The following is a 19,099-nucleotide window of genomic DNA, read 5'->3' as shown; positions in this document are numbered from 1 at the left end:
TTTTACGCTACGGGTCAAGCCGGAAGTGCAGGTCGTACGGGCGTTTGCCTCCTCGGCGGAAGGGGCGGGTGTACTGGCAGAAGGCCCGGGTGGGGATTGGAGGAAAGGAGGAAGCGGAGACGGAAGGAAAGTGCGGCGAGCGGAGTCAGAGGGCGGGATGCCTGTGGAAAGCAAGATGGCGGTAAGTGGTTGGGGAACCACGAAAGGAATCCTGAAGGGAGCGAAGGAAGCTTCGTCTCTCCTGTTTGCGCGTAGGTTTATTGGACTGAGGGATAAAGTCTCAGTTATTTATGTGGAAAGAAATCAACGTGAGCTTCCTGTTTGGGGCCCCTGTATGGGCAGTGCTGGAAACAGGGCTCTGGACCAACTTTGGGTCCCGTCCCGCCGGTCTGCTGATGCCTTTATTAAAAGGGGGTTATGACACAGCTCAGTAGAACCTCCATGTTCAGAGGCAGCTTGCCTCTGAGCACCAAATGGTGGTAATGAATGAGGGATCTTTCAGTCCTTTCTTTGTAGTCATCCTATGATGTGCATAAGAACACTCATGCCCCAGAAGGCAAGATGTGTAGGGCTTGTCGGTAACAGCCTTCACCTTTTGAATTCTCTCCACTGTCCCACATCCGCCCGCCCCCCCCCCCCCGAACGTGAAGGCCTTATTTGGCGACCATGGTTCATGACCAAGATAGACCTCTGTAAATCTGACCAATCCCCTTTTAAATGTTTCTGTGCCAGTGTGTATCACCATTTGTGGCAGTGAGTTCCATAAGTCAACTACTTGTGTGTGAAGTAGTATTTTTTCCCTGTCAAATGTGATGTCAGTCAGTTTCACAGGGTGATCTTGAGGTCTAGTACTGAAAGGTCTAGTATTAGCTACTGCTGGGACTAGATGAGGAGGACTCCAGGTGGGATCCTGCAGAGCTCTATTTATGAAACACTAGACAAGTTTATAAAGGCTAGGAACCTCCATGTACAGATGCACTATACCTGTAAGTGCTACCTACCAGAAGACTAACAGCATAGGTGATCTGCTTTCTTCTTGCTTTGCTTATGGGCTTCTTAGAGGTCTCTGGCTGATCACTGGAGAGCTGGATGCAATGGAGCCATCTTGATCTGAACCTGCGTGGCATGCCTCCTACTGTTTTCAGGTCTCTTGTCTTTTCTCCTTCTGATTTTAGGACAAAGAGAAGAAGAAGAAGGAGAGCATCTTAGACCTCTCCAAGTACATTGACAAAACCATCCGTGTCAAATTTCAAGGTGGCCGGGAAGGTAAGCAGATGGGAGCTGGTAGATAAGGGGGAGGATTTATCAAAGATGTCCAGTGCCAGGCAAGGTTGCTCACTGCATACCTAAAATCTGTTGCATCCTGAGATCTGATGATGCAGGGTCCCCTGTTTTCCCCACCTCTTCGCTAATATTATGCAGTGCTCGATCGGTGAGGCACAAATCTGCATGCATCGTGGCAGTTTTTTCAGGAAGAGGGAATTGATCTGGCATGCATAACAGATATGGAAGAAAATGACAAGGTGTGTCTTTCCCAACTAACTCCACAAGATTATGCGGCCCTCAATCAACCCCGCACAGATGGCAAGGGAGATGGGATTGCTATTATGCTAGGCAAGTCTTTCAGTTGTACCACAGACTCCTGGTACAAATTATAGCTGGCACTGACTGTACGTTCCTTACTTTGTGAACTAAGGATAGATTAGGTATTCTGCTTGTTTACTGGCCCCTTAGTTCCTTGGTAAGCATCCTTTTGGAGTTGGCAGAGTTGCTCTTGGATGTTGCTTCGGAGACACCTAGACTGATTTTTCTGGGTGACTCCAGCATCCATTCTGAGTGTTCTTCATCAGGGCTGGTCCAGCATTTCATAGCTTCCTTAACAGCCCTGGGCCTCTCTCAAATAGTGACAGGCCCCATATGTGCAGATAAAACTGCACAAAGACACTTTGATCTGGATACTCACTGTACTGAAGGTGAGGCAGAAGAAATGCTTAATACACTATCTGGTTCATTTATAAACCATTTTGATCCAGTTACAGTGATGGATATTGACAGGATCCTGGCATCAGTGAAGTGCACTGGACCTTTGCCCATCTTGGCTACTAAAATCTTGTAAAGGCCCATAAATGAGCCTCTGATGGTCAATCATAAATCAGTTACTTACTTAGGACATCTTCCTGTGGCCACTCAAAGAGGTGATAATCTGCCTACTACTTAAAAAACCATCCCTAGACACAAATGATATGAGCAGTTATTGACCAGTCTCAAATACTTTCTGGACAAAGTGATTGAGAGAGCAGTAGCAGGTTTCCTTAGATAACTCGTACTCTGGACCTTTTTCAATCTGGTTTCAGTCTGGGCTATGGAATGGAGACAGCTCTGGTGACTTTAGCTGATGACCTCCGTTTCAATATAGACAAAAGCTATACTTCATTGTTGCTTCTCTTGGATCTATCTGTACTATGATACAGTAGACCATACCATTCTGTTGAGATATCTGGAGACAGAAGTAGATATCAGGGGATGTGCCTTGGGCTGGTCTAAATCATTCCTCATGGAACAGACTCAAAGAGTTGCTGTGGGAGGACAAGCTATGTTCAGTGTGGGAGTTCTCTCATGGAGTTCCACAGGGTGCAGTCTTATGTCCATGTTATTCAACCTCTATGTAAAGCCTTTAAGAGAAATCATTTGTAGCTGTGAACTGGATATCATCAATTTGCAGATGTACCCAGCTCTGTATCTTGCTAGCCAAATCCCCTGGTGATGCAGTGGTGGTCCTGAATCACTGCCTGACAGCTGTTGACAAATGGCTGAAAGGAAACAAACTGGAATTGAACAAGCTATGTAAAACTGCATTATTTCGGAGGGCTTTTTTACCCAGGTAATAGGGCTGTGCTGTAAAAAACAGCTCAGAAAGATCCTTTGGTAAAGGGACAAGGACTGTAGACTATACTACAGTGAATGTCAGTGAAGAAGGTGGACAATAAATAAATATTCTTGAGCTTGTTCTGTATAAAACTTCTGGTGGCTCAGTGGAAGATTACTTGCTTTGCATGCAAAAAATTTCAAAGATTTTTGAAAATGCTCAGCTAAAAGAGATCAAAAATAATAGTTATTGAGAAAGACCTTTTAATGCTGGAAAACCACTACTAGTTGGAGGAGAGAAAACACTTCAGAAAACACCTCTGTATGAACAGCTTTATATATATGTGTGTGTGTGTGTGTGTATGTAAGCAAAGCATACATTTCTGCTCTTAGCCAAAGAATCCATAATTCAGTGGTCAAACATGTGCTTCGTGTGCATCGAGGTCCAATCCTTGGCAAACAATCTCAGGTAGAAAATGATGGGAAGGGCCTTTCTCTGTGTGAAGACTTGGAGAGTTGTTGCCAGATCAAGGAGACATTGCTAAGCTAGAGGGGTCATGGGTCTGGCTCTTTATGATCTCGTGGAACTCAAACACTAGGAAGTATCTGAGTGCACACTGGACCTGTGAGGTGCAGTAAGCAGACATGGAAAATGGACCAGTATGACCATATGAGAGCCAGTGCGCTGTAGTGGTTAGAGTGTCAGATTAGGCTCTGGAAGACCCAGATTCTGGTGTCCTCTCTGCCATAGAAACTTGGTCACTGACCTTAAGCGAGCCTAACCTACCTCACAGGGTTGTTGTAAGGATAAAATGGAAGAGAGGAGAATGATGTAAGGCATTTGAGGTCTCCATTGAGAAGAGCAGTGTATAAATGAAGTAAATAAATTCTTATTTACCTCATTTATACCTGACCTTTCTCCCCAATGGGGACCCAAGGTGGCATACATCATTCTCCTCCCCTCCATTTTTCCTCACAACAACCCTGTGAGGTAGGTTAGGCTGTGCATGACTGTCCTAAGGGGTGGGGATTCACACCCGATTCGCACTGATCCTAGTCCGAGATTCTAAGCACTGTACCATGTTGGCTGTTCATATGGTGCTGCCTTGTCCTGATTTGGGCTGTTGGTATAATCCCACTGGCAGCAGCCCTTCAGGGTCTCACACAGTGAAAAGCCTTTCTCAGCACTTTCTGCCCAAGATGTAGGTGTTCCCATTGAGCCACGGCCTCTTCTTCTAAATTACATTTAGATCTGAACAGTTACTGAAGGTTTCTGATCTTTTTTTCATCCTGTAATAGCTAGCGGTGTCTTGAAGGGATTTGATCCCCTTCTCAACCTCGTATTGGATGGTACCATCGAGTATATGAGAGGTATGTACACAATCACTTGAAGCAGAACATGGTTGCAGCAGTAGGGGGCAGTGGTCTCTTAGCCAACTGCTTCCAAACATGGAGGTTTCACTTTGCTAAGGGCCATTGTTACGCCTAGCCAAGCACTAGTGATTTTCTCCACCCTCCGGAGACGACCCTGTTATTTATCCTGGAAGACTCTGCTCCGGCTGAGTGTTGACCCTCCCCCCAAAATGAGCAGGTGATGGGAGGGGGCTGATGGTCATAAATAGTCCTCTGCCTTTGGGTGTTCTTCCTGCCTGTGCAGGAATCTGGAGACATCGGCGCTTCAGCCAGCCCCTTCCTCTCTCCAGCAGGCAGAGCACAGCAGAGCAAGTCCTGGCCAGGGCCCAGCCAGCTTGCGACTAAGGTGACTGCAAGGGTGCCTGGTGCCTGCTGCTGGGCCCACCGGCGGCTTCCAGAGTGAGCGAAAAGGCAGCCACGGACGTGGGTAACTGCTGCAGAGCTGCGGTGAGCTGCTTCCTGAGCTGCCCTGCGCCTCACCCACGCCGTGCCTGCCGCCTTCCTTCAAGCAGGAGGGGCAAGAACTCAGGCTGGGCAAAGCATACGTGGGGGCAGGTGATGTGTGGGGTGGCTCAGGAAGTGAAAAGAGGCAGATCGACCATGGCTGTGCAGCAGCTACATGCTGCTGCCACCTCTGCTCCAGAGGCCGCCAGCAGGCCCAGCAGCACGCGCCGGGCACCCTCGCAGTCGCCCTGGTTGCAAGCACAGAGCAGCAGCTGGATGCTCAGCGGCACCCCACATTCCCCCATCAGCAGCCCTTGGCTGGGCCCTGGCCGGTACTTGCTCTGCCAGCTGGAGAGATGGAGGGGCTGGCCGAAGCACCCATGCCTCTAGATTCCTGCACAGACAGGAGCAGCGGGAAGGAGGCTGGCGGGGGATCCCAGGGAAGCCCTCCTTTTCCACCGAGCAGGCACCCTTTGCCTTCATGTTTCCCAAAATGGAGCAAATTGCAGCTCTGTGGAGCTGTTTCAAGACGGGGGAAATTATGCATGGCTGAGCTGGCAGCAGCAGTCGGACTAGGCGCCTATGCTTCCTGTCAAAACTTGCGGGGAAACTGACAAGTGTCCTCCTCGGGTCAGGCGTCACTTGTAGCTTGGCTCATTGATTTGTTGTCATTATAGTTGCCTTGAGCCTGGGTTGTGGGTTTTTCCGCTCTGTTTGTTGGCTCTGATTCCTGAGGCTGCCTCTTTTGTTTGTTTTTGTAACTAGGACCCAGGCTTAACCATTGTTTCCGGGCTTCCCTTTCAGATCCAGACGACCAATACAAGCTCACAGAGGACACCCGTCAGCTGGGACTGGTAGTTTGCAGGGGAACATCTGTGGTCCTTATCTGTCCTCAGGATGGGATGGAAGCCATTCCAAACCCCTTTATCCAGCAGCAGGATGGCTAGGCTCTTCTTGAACCCTCAAGAGGACTAAAACCAATTCCCCTCCCCTCCAACCTCTTTGAAAGGGGAAATTATTTTGTATTTTTTTATACAGGAGAAGGACCTTACGTCTATGGTTTATTGTTGGTTTTTCCTTTCTGATTTGGCACTGACTACAGCAGATAAAAGCCCAATATCCGGCACCTCTTGAGCTCAATAACCCCCAGTTGCAGAGCAGGAGGAGGCTCAATGCGTTATTGCAGAAGGGGGGGTCTGAGAATTTTTGTTCCTTCCTCTCCCAGGTCAAAGAGAGGACTCCCATGCCAGCTCTGTTGTCTCTTGCTCATTTAGGACTGCCAGTGTTTGAGAATTCTGTTTTTCCCAGAAAAGGACCAGGCCTAGGACAACGGAGCAGAATTCCTGCCTGCTTTCTTTATACTTCAAATAAAGAGGCAATGATAATTTTTGCATCATGTATTCAACGGAAGAGTCCCTCGGTGGCAATTTTTGTGTGTGTGTTCCTGTTTGGAGGAGAATTCCTGGATTCCAAAATAAAATGTGTTCAGAGATAAACTTTTGCTTCCGAGATTGTTGCTGTGAAATTTGAAAGCTATACTTAATCAAATATAGGGCTTATTTAGGATAACGTAATTATCTTTCTTGAACTGCCCAATGTGTATACTTATGTCCAAATGTCTTTGGACGCTTATACAAATAATAATTTTATATGCCTCTGGTAAAGCTGTAATTCAGATTTGAAAGTGAGATTCTCTAAAAACCTCTTCCTTTAAGAGACAGAGCTTCATACTCATTTTGCTTTGGTCTGCTATGTTTGTGATCAGGTTGCATTGGAAGGGAATTTTGGTCTTCAGAGTAAAGTGAACTGTAAAATGTTTTAAATAAGATCCCAGGGTCAGTGTCCAACAGTTCCCATTAAAGGATTTCAAGTAGCTGGAGCTAAGTTACCCCCCCACACACACACTTTTTTTTTTTTTGGCTTGAGATTCTCTGCAGATAAACGGTTCTGGGCTAGATGGGTTGATGATATGAAAGGCAGAAGGGTGTTTTCACATGACTGTAATCCAGACTGCCAGCAGAGGCCAGATACAAAGGAAGTGCCTGCAGAATAAATTGGTTCTGGATAACTCAAGCGAGCCAGTCCCTGTGCTACAGTCAATCATAACAACTGCCCTCCTTGTCAGAGCACTGCTTCCTGGCCCTGCAGAAGCACAATGTTCTTGCATGTTAAAAAAATAGAAACCTTAAAGACTAAAAATAAATTATAGCATAAACATTCGCAGACCAGAAGGACTTTATCAGATACATCTTCAACAGGATGCAAAAAATCTAAGGATCTTACACAAACACTTCAGTGTAGCCAGTCCCACAACAGACAGTTTCTCCTTGCAAAAGGAGCCCATACCTACAGAGAATTAGTACATCAGAGGAAAGGCTAGCCTTGAACCCTTCTCCTAGACTTGCTAGTTTTCTACATGCAGGGGATTTCAGACCTTGCCTGCAATCTGAAATAGTAGGTTTACTGCCACTATGAAGACTAGACCAGTGATTCCCAATTTTTAAGACCCCTCTTTCTAAACTTATTCTGCCTCTAGTCTCACCTGCACCAGTCACCTATGGCACAACCAAAGAAGGCAGATAGCCTTGTAAAAAGATGGTGTGTGTGTGTGTGTGTGTAAAGTACTATCAAGTCACAGCCAATTTACAGCAACTCCATAGGGTTTTCAGAGCAAGAGATGTTCAGAGGTGGTTTGCCATTGCATAAACAACCTTAGACTTTCTTGCTGGTCTCCCATCCAAGTACTAACCAAGACCAACCTTACTTAGTTTCTAAAGTCTGACAAAATTAGGCTTGTCTAAGCTATCAAGCTCAAGACATGCTGAAATACTAATCTGCCCTTGATGTGACAGATGAGCAATGCAAGATCTCAGACTCGCTATCATCATAATGCCACATACAGAGGTGTAAGATTTTGGGAAGCTGACGTCATGGCGGCGGCGGGGAGGGGGAAGACAGAGATGCAATATTGCATCATGCATTAACTTCTATTACTGCTTGGACAGCATAAAAAGCCTTTGAACATAGCATATAAAATGGAAGTAGTTGGCATTTTTACTAAATCCAGAGAACAATCCTCAGGTCTATCAAAGGGGCTTACTCCCAAGAAAATGCTGTTATCTCCTTGGAAGTGATGCTTCAAGTTCCCTGGCTGACTTTTTTTTTCTTTTTTCTTTTTGCTAGCTCCTGTGAGTTCAGATATCTGCTTAGAGAAATCCACTCTTCTGTTTGTTTTAGCAGCTGCTGTAACTGAATAAGACAAACATTAGATCTGTAGGACTGGTCACTCTGAATTCTAATTCTTTCCTATAATGGAATTTAAGCTTCAGTTCACCATTCTTGAGTTCCCATTTTCTGTGCCTGGTTGTAGCTCAGCGCAGTCATTAAAAACACAAGACAAAACCCAAGTTCTGTGTTTGGGCCAGCAGTTACAAGTTAAAATCTCCACTTGGTGAAATCAGCTCCCTTCTGATTTTTGTCCTGGCAACACCTTGTCTTTAAAGTGAACCCTGCAGATTCTCTTCCAGGCATTAGCTCAGTAAGGCAAAAGGGGTAGCTGTAGAACTGACCATTGTGAATTTAAATCTTTCCTCCTTAACTCAAACCTGAAGCTTCAAACTTTCTGTTACTTGACTCGTTTGCACATTCAGCTCAGTGGAGCAGTTGGTTGGCAATCTAGTAGCTATTTCAGGATCCTCGCTGGGCCACTTTGGAAAAGGTTGCAGCGTTGCCTATGTGGGTTTCTGGCTGTTTACCCATGTGGCAGGTCTTGGAATCCAGGAAGAAGAAACCACTTCAAGGCTACCATTCTCTAGTGCTGTAGACTGTCTTACTTAACACTGTTCGTGCTACGTGTTTTATTATTATTATTATTATTATTATTATTATTATTATTTAAAACATGTACTACAAAATAAGTGAATAAAGCCCTGTAGTTCAAAAAGAAAAATCACAAGTGTTTCCCCCACAACATTCATCACAACTATCAGTTTTTCTGTCTTTTTTTTAAAAAAAAGTCCTTGGGGGGGAAAGTGTTTTTCCTCCCAAGAATGCCTGCTCCCCTCTCCATGCCTTTTCACATCTGTACGTTCGTAAGTGAAGTATACATATTTATTACCAAATTAAGAGGGGTACTATTCAAGCTTCAAAGCAATAGGCAAGAATGTAAAAATAAATACAGCGTTCGGCTGTATTCAGCTGTATACACACACACACCCTTCCCCGTAAATTCCAGTATTCTGCACTCCTCAAAATGAGTTGTGCAGGTGAGATACCAGCTGTTTGATTACATTGATGTAAGATGCGATATTTTAAAGTTAGAAGACAGTATACCAAAGAACATGTTGCTTAAAGAATGGTTAAGACACATGCAAAACTTTGAACCCAGGTCTTAAAAACTATTCCATTGTATAAACACACACGAGATGGAAAGCACCAGGGGTCATTTCGTAGAAAAAGCTTGAGGAGCTCATTAGCATAACTCATTAGCATAACTCATTGGCATATGCCACGCCTCTTGCCATCACCAGAAGAGTGTCATTAGTATAAATGATTTGCATATGCCACACCCACTGACTTCACCTATTCTGGAGGTTTTGGACCCAATCCTTGCCATTCAGGGCCAAAATTGGGCCCAAAATGGCAAAAAGGGGCTGAATAGGGGCCCAAAATGGTCAGAATCGGGCCTCTGATGAGCAGGAGAGTGACATGTGACCCGACATGTAACCTCTTTTGGGAACTGCTGGAACTGCTTTCCTGTGCATTCCCCCTTTCTAAATGAGCCCCGGAAAGCACTGTACCTACACCAAGATCTAGGAGCAAAGAATTCTGGGAGTCAGCTCAAGCGCCTTCCTCCAAATTAATCAGACAAGCTATAATTTGTTTGAAGCTACCAAGTTTATATAGCATTCTTCCCTGCCCTCCCCCCCCCCCAATAATTCTTTCTTACCAGCAAAACAAACTGTGACAATAAGCTGGGCTAAGTACGGATAATCAGAACAATCAAGGAGGGTCTAATTTTAGGGTTAATGAATCACTTCTATTTCAGACTCAGCCTGCCAGCCACAGTGTGGGTGTGAGCCAAGAAACTTGAGGAGGCAGGATTTAAGGAGAGTGGGGCCTGTTTATAAGCAGCAAACATGGACGGCATAGAGGAGACTGGGGAACCAGCCGACCAGACGGAGCTAGAAAATGACACCGTCTTAGAGGTAGGGGCTGAGCTCTTCCCCATCAACAGGTGGGCTCTGGCACGCCACAGCCGCTATTTTGAGGCCATGTTCTACGGGGGCACCCGAGAGCGCACCGAGAGGCACATCCTCATCAGGGGGGTTGAGATACAGCCATTCCGGGCCCTTCTCGGCTTCGCCCAGTCAGGCGCTATCGAAATCACACGCCACAATGTGGCCAGCCTGGTGGAGACAGCCGACTTCCTCCAGTTTGAAAGCGTGAAGAGACGCTGCGAGAAGTTTCTGGAAAGGGAGCTGCACGTCTCCAACTGCCTCAGCTTGATGGCCTACGCCAAGCAGTTTGCTTGCGCCGAACTCCACGCGGCTGCCCTTGCCGTCGCGCTCAGCCACTGGGCAGATGTGGCCACCCAGGAGGAGTTCGAAGGTCTCTCCAAGGCCTCGCTGGTGGAGCTGTTGCAGAGCGATGACCTCTTCGTGGCCCGGGAGGACGTGGTCTTTGACACAGTGATGCGATGGGTTGCAGCAGAGCCAGCAGGCAGGGAGCAGGACTTCCTGGAGCTGGCGGGGCTGGTCCGGGTCCCTTTCCTGAGCCTCTCCTTCTTGGACCTCCTTGTGAAGCGCAGCAAGCGGGCTGGGCAGGACTTGGCAGCCAAGCTGGTGAAGAAGCTCGACAGCTGCCCGCCCCCAAGCTGGAAGGATGTGGCCCTGCTGCCCTGCGCCAGCCGGAGCTACGAGACCCTCTACGTTCTGGCGGGGAAACACGACAAAGAGCAGCAGGAGCTTTTCCAGTTTCACCCCAAGAGTGGCACGTGGCAGGCCTGTGCCCCGCTCCAGCGCAAGAACCTCACCCAGTATGCTGTGGCTGCAGTAGGTAACTCTGCCTGCTTGAGAGTCTGGCTGGGGAGGTCTGGTGGGAGCAAGCCTGCCAAAAGAGGTTTCTAGCCAGAGAATTGCATGCACCATGCTCGGAAGCATGCCCACTAATTGTAGGGGGCTTTGCTGTGCTTATTTGGAAGCACTAAGCAAAACTATGTTCCAAGGCACCCTTCTTTCAGGCCTAAGCCCCCTGGCCAAGAGACGGAAAAGACAATTAAATTCCTTCCCTTGTCTTCAAACAACTCTCCCAGGCAGAGGAGGGGTTGTAACTTGTCTTTCTGTAATAAAACTCTTGACGCCAAGAGGTTTTGTTGTTACGATGCCTGATCTTTCAATTCATCCTGTCCAACCGTGGAACAGACAAAGGCCAGCTAGTACTGGTAGGCAAGGGCTTTATTTATTTATTTACATTTTTTATAGCCCAACTTTCTTACTGAGACTCAAGGCAGATTACACAGTTTAAGTCAATAATATAAACAAGGCAATAGGGTATGCAAGTGCATATTTGCGGAGGTTTGGAAACTAGCAGAAATCCTATACAGAGACAAAACAATGCTGAAACAGAGCATAAGCAATTAAGTATGACATACTGTGTGTGTGTTATGTGCCGTCAAGGCGCCTCTGACCTAAGGCAACCCTATGAATGAGAGATGTCCAAAATGCCCTATCATTAACAGACTTGCTCAGATCCTGCAAACTGGAGGGCGTGTCTTCTTTGATTGAGTCAAGCCATCTCGTTTTAGGTTTTCCTCTTTTCCTACTGCCTTCTACTTTCCCTAGCGTTATTGACTTTTCTAGAGAATCTTGTCTTCTCCAGCACATTTCAAATGAATCAGTTTTCTTCCTGTCAGCTTTCTTCACTGTCCAGCTTTCACATCCATACCTAGCAATGGGGAATACCATAGTTTGGATTATCTTGATCTTGGTCCCCACAGAGAGACATCTTTATTTTTAAGCATCTTCTCTAGCTCCCTCACGGCTGCTCTTCCAAGTCTCAATCTTCTTCTGAATTCTTCATTGCAGTCTCCCTTTAGGTTGGTGACTGAGCCAAACAAAACAAACTGCCCAGTAGGAAACATATTCACAGTAACAAACAGTACACCATAGTATAGTCTGCAGTCCCTACCGCTTCACCAATGCATCTCTTTGGACCATTTCCTTACAGTACAGCCCTCCTAACTGTATAAAAAAGACCACCTGAATAATTCTGTTTTGCTTAGTTTGTGGGAAGCCAGGAGAGTGGGAGCTTTCCTAACTTTATCAGGCAGGCTTTTCTATAAGGTGGGAGTTACTTACAACAGAGAAAATGTGCATTTGTTGATTTTGACCATTTGTTGGGTGGCACTTGCAGAAATCCCTGCTCAGAAGAGTGAAGCAGGGCCGTTTCCAGACGGCTTACCTTCTGCCGCTCCATGCCGCAACATCGCGGCTCGTGCCGGAGAAAACACAAAATGGCACATTTTCTCGCGTGAGTTTTGCACAACATCGCGCAAAACTCGCGCAAGAGAACGCAATATTTCACGTTCGCCCCAGCATGGAGCGGCAGAAGGTAAGCCGCCTGGAAACGGCCCTGCTTAAAGTTTCCAGAAATGAGACAGTATTTTTTCTCCCTCTTTGTTAATAAGCTTTCCGAGTCACTCATTTAAATTGTCAGGCAGTATGTACCATACAGAAAGAAAAAAACAGCAACAGAGCACACATTGTAATACTAGCAAGATAAACAACCCGCTGTGAAAACAGGCTAATTAGAAATAAGGTTTTACCAAAGTGTTTTATACCAGATCACTTACACCAGCACACAAAATAACAATTTAAATTCAAATGAACAAATTATTACAATTACATATAAAGTGTTCTATGTTCATTATTTACAATAGCCATGCACACACAAAATAAGGTCCATATATATTTCAGACAAATAATTTGCAAATTCCAGCTTCAATGGACCATTGAAAGGAGATCTTGTATAAAACACTTTGGTTAAACCTTGTTTCTAATTAGCTTGTTTTCACAGTGGGTTGTTTATTTTGCTAGTATATTCTGTGCATACAATGCTGATTAACTCGTGGGACTCACTGCCTCATGAGGGATAGCCAGGTTAAATAGCGTTAAAAGGAAATTAGGGACATTAACAAAATGAGTCTCTCAGCCACAAATGCTAAACTAGAGTCTCTGTTCAAGTAATGCATTATGGAATACAGGCTGCTGGGGAAAAGCTATAAAGAAAGCTGTGCTCTCCTGCCCTGCTTATGGGCTTGTCTTTTGGAGCATGTTTCTGGCCAGTGTTGGCAACAGGATGCTGGCATAGCCCTTTGGTAACATTAAAAGGTACGCTGCTTTAGGAAATGGAGGTTCCACTTGGAATTCTTCATGCATTTTTCCAAATCAATTTCAAAGCTATCTAAGCTAATGGATAACTCCGCCACTTGTGGTAATAAACATCAGTTAATTTATGTGCTGTATAAAGAGTGGCTCTCTTTTGGGTATCCTGGACTGATACGCTTAGTGCTTTTTACCAGATTGCTGAGAATAGATGTCATGTTATTATACTTACAATTTCCTGGCTCCCTTTTTAAAAAAAGGTCATTGTCAGCTACTTTATTCCAGTGCCAAATTTACTGATAGGTTGGGTCTTTTTGTGTGTTCTTCCACCAGGGAATTTCCTCTTTGTGACAGGGGGGTACTTCAGAGAGGAGTTTTTCTGGTATAACGTGGACTGGGTGCTGATCTACAACAGCTGGGACAACAGCTGGCTAGAGGGGCCAGCCATGAAGAAGGCTCGGAACAGCCACTGTGCCGTGGGGGTCGGCTTCCACCTTTACGTCATGGGGGGAAGTACTGAAGAGGGCATTACCCCAGCCGTTGAGCGCTTGGCACCCACTGACTCTGCCTGGGAGAGCACAAGCCAGCTGGTGCACCCTGTGGAACGTGCTGGGGCCGTCAGCGTGGGGACCCGCATTTATGTGGTTTGTGGCCTGGATGAGAACGGAGATGTGTGCAATGCTGTGCAGAGGCTGGATGTGCAGACCGACGTTTGGGACGTCATCTCATTCTCTCCACTGCCTAGGTGAGTTGATCCCGCCGGATCTCTGCCAGAAGTACAAATCATGTTGTCCAAAAAGCCTCTGGTAAACAGGAGACAATTCACAGGCATTGTGTCAGGTAGGTAGCCATGTTGGTCTGCAGTAGAACAGCAGGATTTGAGTCCAGCGGCATCTTAGGGCCAAGCTAGACGTGACGAGTTGCACTTGAATGGCAAGTGAACAGACTCACGTGTATTCCTCCCTGTTCACTTGCGCTCCACTTGCACTCCCCTATGTGATCGAGTGGAGCGCAAGTGAACAGGGAGGAATACATGTGAGAGCCAAGCTACAAGTGATGCCTGACACAGGTTGGACACTTGTCAGCTTCCCTCAAGTTTTGAGGGAAATGTAGGCATCCTGGTCTTGCAGCTGCAATGGAAAGCCAAGCTGTAAAACCAGGACGCCTACACTGCCCATCAAAACTTGAGGGAAGCTGACAAGTGTCCATCCTGTGTAAGGCATCACTTGTAGCTTGGCTCTGAGTCTGTTCACTTGCCATTCAAGTGTAACTCATCACGTCTAGCTTGGCCCTTAGAGACCAACAAGATTTCCAGGGTACGTCCTATTGGTCTCTAAGGTGCTGCTGGACTCAGATCCTATAGGTATTGTGTGCATTCAACACTGCTGCAAATTGCTCTCCAGAAGAGCAGCATCTGTTATGGAGCACAGAATTCAATATAATCCCATTTGGCAAGCTTCTGGTCCTTATGGCCAGCGCGACTGGACTCAAACATGCAAAGTGATTTTATTTTGTAGAGGATGATTGTTCAAAGGTATGGTTAAATAGTAAGCATTCAGGCAGGCAGTAATCCTTTCAACTGCCCTGCATGTTGGTAAACATTATACCCATTTTGCAGAGGGGAAGGGCTAAGATTTGCCTGAGGCCACCTTCTGGATGAAGCAAGATTTTAAGCTGCTCTTTTTAAGGGCAGATCACAGATGGAGAGTCCACAGAAAATTATTCAATCACCAGTTGAAGGAACCAGCATTTTAGCACTGTTGGGATGCCTAGATGAAGTTTCTAATATGTAAAACAGAACCCATATTCATTCCCATTGCAACCTTGAGAGCGACATTATTATTTCAGTTTTGCGGTTAGGAAATAGAGGAAGGAACCTTCGACACAAGGACTTTTCCCCCATCCGGAATGCAAGAAGCCCCCCTGCCCCAATTTAAATGGAAGCATCTGCCTGACATCATGTCCATTCTGAGCGAGAGACCTGTGGGCCTCCCAGGGCTTTCCCTTTTAAAATGGATCCAAGAAAAACCTCTTTTGAGCCATTTCGTGGGAGGAACTGCAGGGGAGTTTTGTGGAATATCCATGTGGACGTTCCACCCACCGCCGCTGTAGGGAGGGGGTATCGTCAAAGTGATAAACATCTGTTAAAGATCCCTGGCTCCAGGGAGGTCTGCCTGGTATTGATCAGGGCCAGGGCCTTCTTGGTCCTGGCCCCAGCCTGGTGGAATGCTCTGTCCAATGAGACCAGGGCCCGGCGGGATTTGTTATCTTTCCTCTGGGCCTGTACGACAGAGCTGTTCCGCCAGGCATATGGCTGATGCGAGGCGGTGCGTCCCAGCCAGGGGAGTACATCACATGCCCTCCCTACTAGTGACACCCTCCATCTCTCACATATTTCCCTGCCAAATTGCTCTGGAGATGGCTAAAAAGGTGGTCGGCTAGATCATTGTGCTGCTGTGTTTATATATATATGTATTTAAATGTTTTATGGTTTTAAATCGTATAAATTGTGATATGTAATTTAAATTTTAGCTGTAATCTGCCCTGAGCCTGCTGATGTGGGGAGGGTGGAATATAAATCAAATATAAATAAAAAATAAAAAAATGGTGGAGCTATAGCTTGCATTCCCCCCCCCCCACCCCCACACACACTTGGGCATTTTAAAGGGCCTTTTTCTTTTCCCAGTTGAGTTGTGCTGCAACTTTACAGGGAAAGGGAAGGGGGTTGACAGGCTGTGGGGTGGGGGCAGCGGCAGCACAATCTCCATAATCACATCTGTCCTTATGTGCAGATGTTACAGAGGATAAGCCAGTATGGTGTAGTGGTGAAGAGCGCGGGACTCTAATCTGGAAAACAGGGTTTGTTTCCCCACTCCTCCACTTGAAGCCAGCTGGGTGACCTTGGGCTAGTCACAGCTTCTAGGTGCTCTCTCAGCCCCACCCACCTCACAGGGTGTTTTGTTGTGGGGATAATAATGACATATTTTGTAAACTGCTCTGAGTGGGTGTTAAGTCATCCTGAAGGGCGGTATATAAATCAAATGTTGTTATTATTATTGTTATAAGTGGGAGGGGAGGGGGATGGCGGCAGCTGGAAGCAGCACAGTTACCATTCCTACCTGCTTTTCATACTACTTGCTGCTGTCGCCAGGGGGAGGGTGCAATTTTGCGTCTCCTTATAGAAGCAGTCTAATTGTTGCTTGGTGTTGAGCAAGTGGACAGAGACTTTTCTTCCAAAAGTACTTAGAGCCAAGCTAAAAGTGACGAATGACACTTGAATGGCAAGTGAACAGACTCACGTGTATTCCTCCCTGTTCACTTGCGCTCCACTTGATCACTACGTGGCCCTCAGATTGGGAGAGGAGTGTCATCCTATTAAGCTGACGAGCAGGAGACTGAGGCCAGACAAGGAGCCGCGCTTCTTAACACAACACAACTGGGGGAATTTTCTACTGCGGAATGCAGCGATCACTCATTTCAAACCAAATGCTCACATGCCACCGAAAGCCCTTTTGAGCATCTACCCCACACTGTTGTGCATATGAGAAAAGGCAACTCTGTGTGTACCAAGTTCCTGAGTCAAGGAAGGTGCATTTACAGTGCAGGAAGGTGGAGTTACAGTCAGACTTCCAACTGTGCACTCATGTGCATGCAAATTTCACTTTTAGGTGGCATTTAAAGGGGACCACACAAGTTTTTGAAGGGAGGAGAGAGGTCATTGGCCATGATCTTCATGTTCCAAGGTAGTCTGAATAACAGGGACAAAGAACAGGGGGGAGTTATTACTACCCTATTGCCCTTCTTGGGGGTTTTCTGCAGTATATGGCTGGCTACTTTTGGAAACAAGAGGCTAGACGAAGAGCGCCTCTCCTTGGTCTGATCTAGCAGGATTCTACTTTTTAGCAGAATTTCTGCGCAGTAAAGAATCTGAAGAATTTGCACTTCCAATCTGAAAGGCAGTCTCCTCTTCCTGCTCGTAGGTACGACTTGTGCGTCACAGCCTTGAACGGGGCTGTCTACACCATTGGAGGAGGCACCTTTCGCTTTGATATGGACACCGGCGAGTGGACCCCGGTGGATGAAGAATGCTTGACCCAGAAGTTCTTTAAAGGGTGCAGTACAGTGAATGGGCGGATTTACCTCCTAGGGCAAAGGCAAGGGAACTCCGCCATACCCAACATGGTTCTCTTGGACCCATATTTGGACACATGCCAGGAGGTGGATAATAAGCTCCCTTGCCCTCTCCCCATTCACGCAACAGCCTCCATAAGGAGATTTGACACATGGGCCTAAAAGTGCAACACGCATGAGCTAAACGGGTTCACCTTCCATACAACTGTGCTCAAAAGATGAGGAAATGGAGTTAAGTCTGTCAATACTGTAGAAGAGTGGCACTGTTCATGGGCCAATGTTTGATACGCTCCGTTCCTTATTTACAAGTTTTTCAAGAAAAAATACATGCAAACAAAACATTTATCTACGCCCACCTTGATTTGGAACCTAGCCCACTCCAGAGATCCTTCCAATCCTTTTGCAAAACTGGCTCCAATTGACTTGAAACTGCTGCAAAGCAACTGCTCAAATGGCAGCAAGACGCGTGAGGCATAGCAACTGCATACCAGCTCCTTTATCAAGAATATCGAATGGCAATATTAGGAAAAGTCCGATTTGTTCACTGAATAAGAGTCTGGAGTTGCAGACAGGCTCCCCACCCCCCACCCCAAAAAGAGAAAGACAGGAAGTAGATACAAAGACTGGAACACACACTGGGCTTTGGGGGAGCCAGTAGGAGAAAAATCAAGTTTTATTTTTCATTTATAAAATTGTTTTTGTGATTACAAAAGAATACGATACAAACTCTCTGCAGCCCTTTACCAGGGAAATTCATATTAAGGTGTCCTTTGTAAAAGCCTAAGGCAATCAGATTCCCCAGTTGCAAGACAGGGCTTTGATGTAGGAAGGCTCTTTCCTCCCAGACACAGGCAAGTCACTTAATGGAGGGAGTGGGAGTGCGGGGGGGGGGGAGGAGAAATGCATGTTATCACCCCTCTTCGAACTACCATTTCTTTCCCGGCCAAATCAACCATATTCTATGAGATTTGAGCACCTGCCTCTCCCCTGAGGTCACGGTAAACCCTACAAAACTGCTAAATTTCCAGTCTTGCAACCTCCACCAAATGCAAGTCAAGGGGTGCAAAAATTCAGCAGGAGGAATGCAGGCTAAAAAGACCTCTCCCAGACCCTGTTTTACTTCTAGGGCTTTCGATTGCATCAAAACAAACTTTGTATGGGAATGGAGGGCACTTGCTCCTAAAGAGGCTTTCAAGCCTCCTTCCTTGGCTTGCCGTGATGTCTCTTCTCTATTTCAGTACGAACATCGTCCTGTAGAAGAAGAAAAAATCACTACTGTTGATAGCAGTAGGTGGACAGGAAAGCCAGTTCCTCTTAACTAGGATGTTATCTAGAAGTGGGGCAGGATGGAAGAGAGTAGAGGGAGTGATAGAAGCTGTCTGCCACAAAGAATTGTAAATTTTCCTGTTCTGGCTGTGAGGACTAGAAACTTGATTTAAAAGGACTTCGTTTCCTGCTACGGCCTTTGGGACTGGAAACTTGATTTAATAAAAGTAAACACCTATAACTTCTCATTGTTTCTGTGTGACTATCTCCCTCTCTGATAGTTCCTGAATTTAGAATCCCTGTTTCCCGCTGACTTACCACCTGGCTCAGATGTTTCAGCTCTGGAATCAGGCGCAGCAATTCCTTGTCCCGTGGACCTCCCAGCCACTTTGGGATCAGTATCACGTTGGAAGTCTTAGCAGAACGAAAAAGAAACAGGGAGTGGGGAACCTTTATCTGGGGGTTCTACATTTGTTCCCAAATACAGAGTAGAATCCCACTTGAAGATCTCGGTGGTCTCTGGCACTGAAGACCAAAGGGCTGCTTCCACACACGTTGGATAATGCACTTTCAATGCTCTTTAGTGATCACTTGGA

The 19,099-nt window shown here is 46.3% G+C and overlaps 2 protein-coding genes across 2 annotated transcripts; both read left to right on the top strand.

Moving 5' to 3' along the window:
* Positions 1–108: 108 nt before the first annotated feature.
* LSM7 (LSM7 homolog, U6 small nuclear RNA and mRNA degradation associated) lies at positions 109–5,773 on the top strand. The gene is made up of 4 exons (XM_054980851.1): positions 109–181; positions 1,176–1,266; positions 4,165–4,236; positions 5,527–5,773. The coding sequence occupies exons 1-4, from the start codon at positions 158–160 to the stop codon at positions 5,667–5,669; spliced, it is 330 nt and encodes a 109-aa protein (XP_054836826.1). The 5' UTR covers positions 109–157; the 3' UTR covers positions 5,670–5,773.
* A 4,087-nt stretch (positions 5,774–9,860) lies between these two features.
* Positions 9,861–18,636, top strand: LOC129331072 (kelch-like protein 23). The gene is made up of 3 exons (XM_054981403.1): positions 9,861–10,779; positions 13,440–13,851; positions 17,087–18,636. Exons 1-3 carry the CDS (start codon positions 9,861–9,863, stop codon positions 17,397–17,399), a joined length of 1,644 nt encoding a protein of 547 aa, XP_054837378.1. The 3' UTR covers positions 17,400–18,636.
* The last annotated feature ends 463 nt before the right edge of the window (positions 18,637–19,099 follow it).

This window comes from Eublepharis macularius, chromosome 5, assembly GCF_028583425.1.
Source record: "Eublepharis macularius isolate TG4126 chromosome 5, MPM_Emac_v1.0, whole genome shotgun sequence".
In the NCBI taxonomy this organism is placed as follows: Eukaryota; Metazoa; Chordata; class Lepidosauria; order Squamata; family Eublepharidae; genus Eublepharis; species Eublepharis macularius.
This window is presented reverse-complemented; position numbering and strand designations above follow the sequence as displayed.

Coding starts and splice junctions, on each gene's coding strand:
- LSM7 (XM_054980851.1), top strand. CDS start 158: ATGCCTGTGGAAAGCAAGATGGCG. Junction 1,267..4,164: donor ATTTCAAGGTGGCCGGGAAG/GTAAGCAGATGG, acceptor ATCCTGTAATAG/CTAGCGGTGTCTTGAAGGGA. Junction 4,237..5,526: donor TACCATCGAGTATATGAGAG/GTATGTACACAA, acceptor CTTCCCTTTCAG/ATCCAGACGACCAATACAAG.
- LOC129331072 (XM_054981403.1), top strand. CDS start 9,861: ATGGACGGCATAGAGGAGACTGGGGAACCAGCCGACCAGACGGAGCTA. Junction 10,780..13,439: donor GTATGCTGTGGCTGCAGTAG/GTAACTCTGCCT, acceptor TTCTTCCACCAG/GGAATTTCCTCTTTGTGACA. Junction 13,852..17,086: donor TCATTCTCTCCACTGCCTAG/GTGAGTTGATCC, acceptor TCCTGCTCGTAG/GTACGACTTGTGCGTCACAG.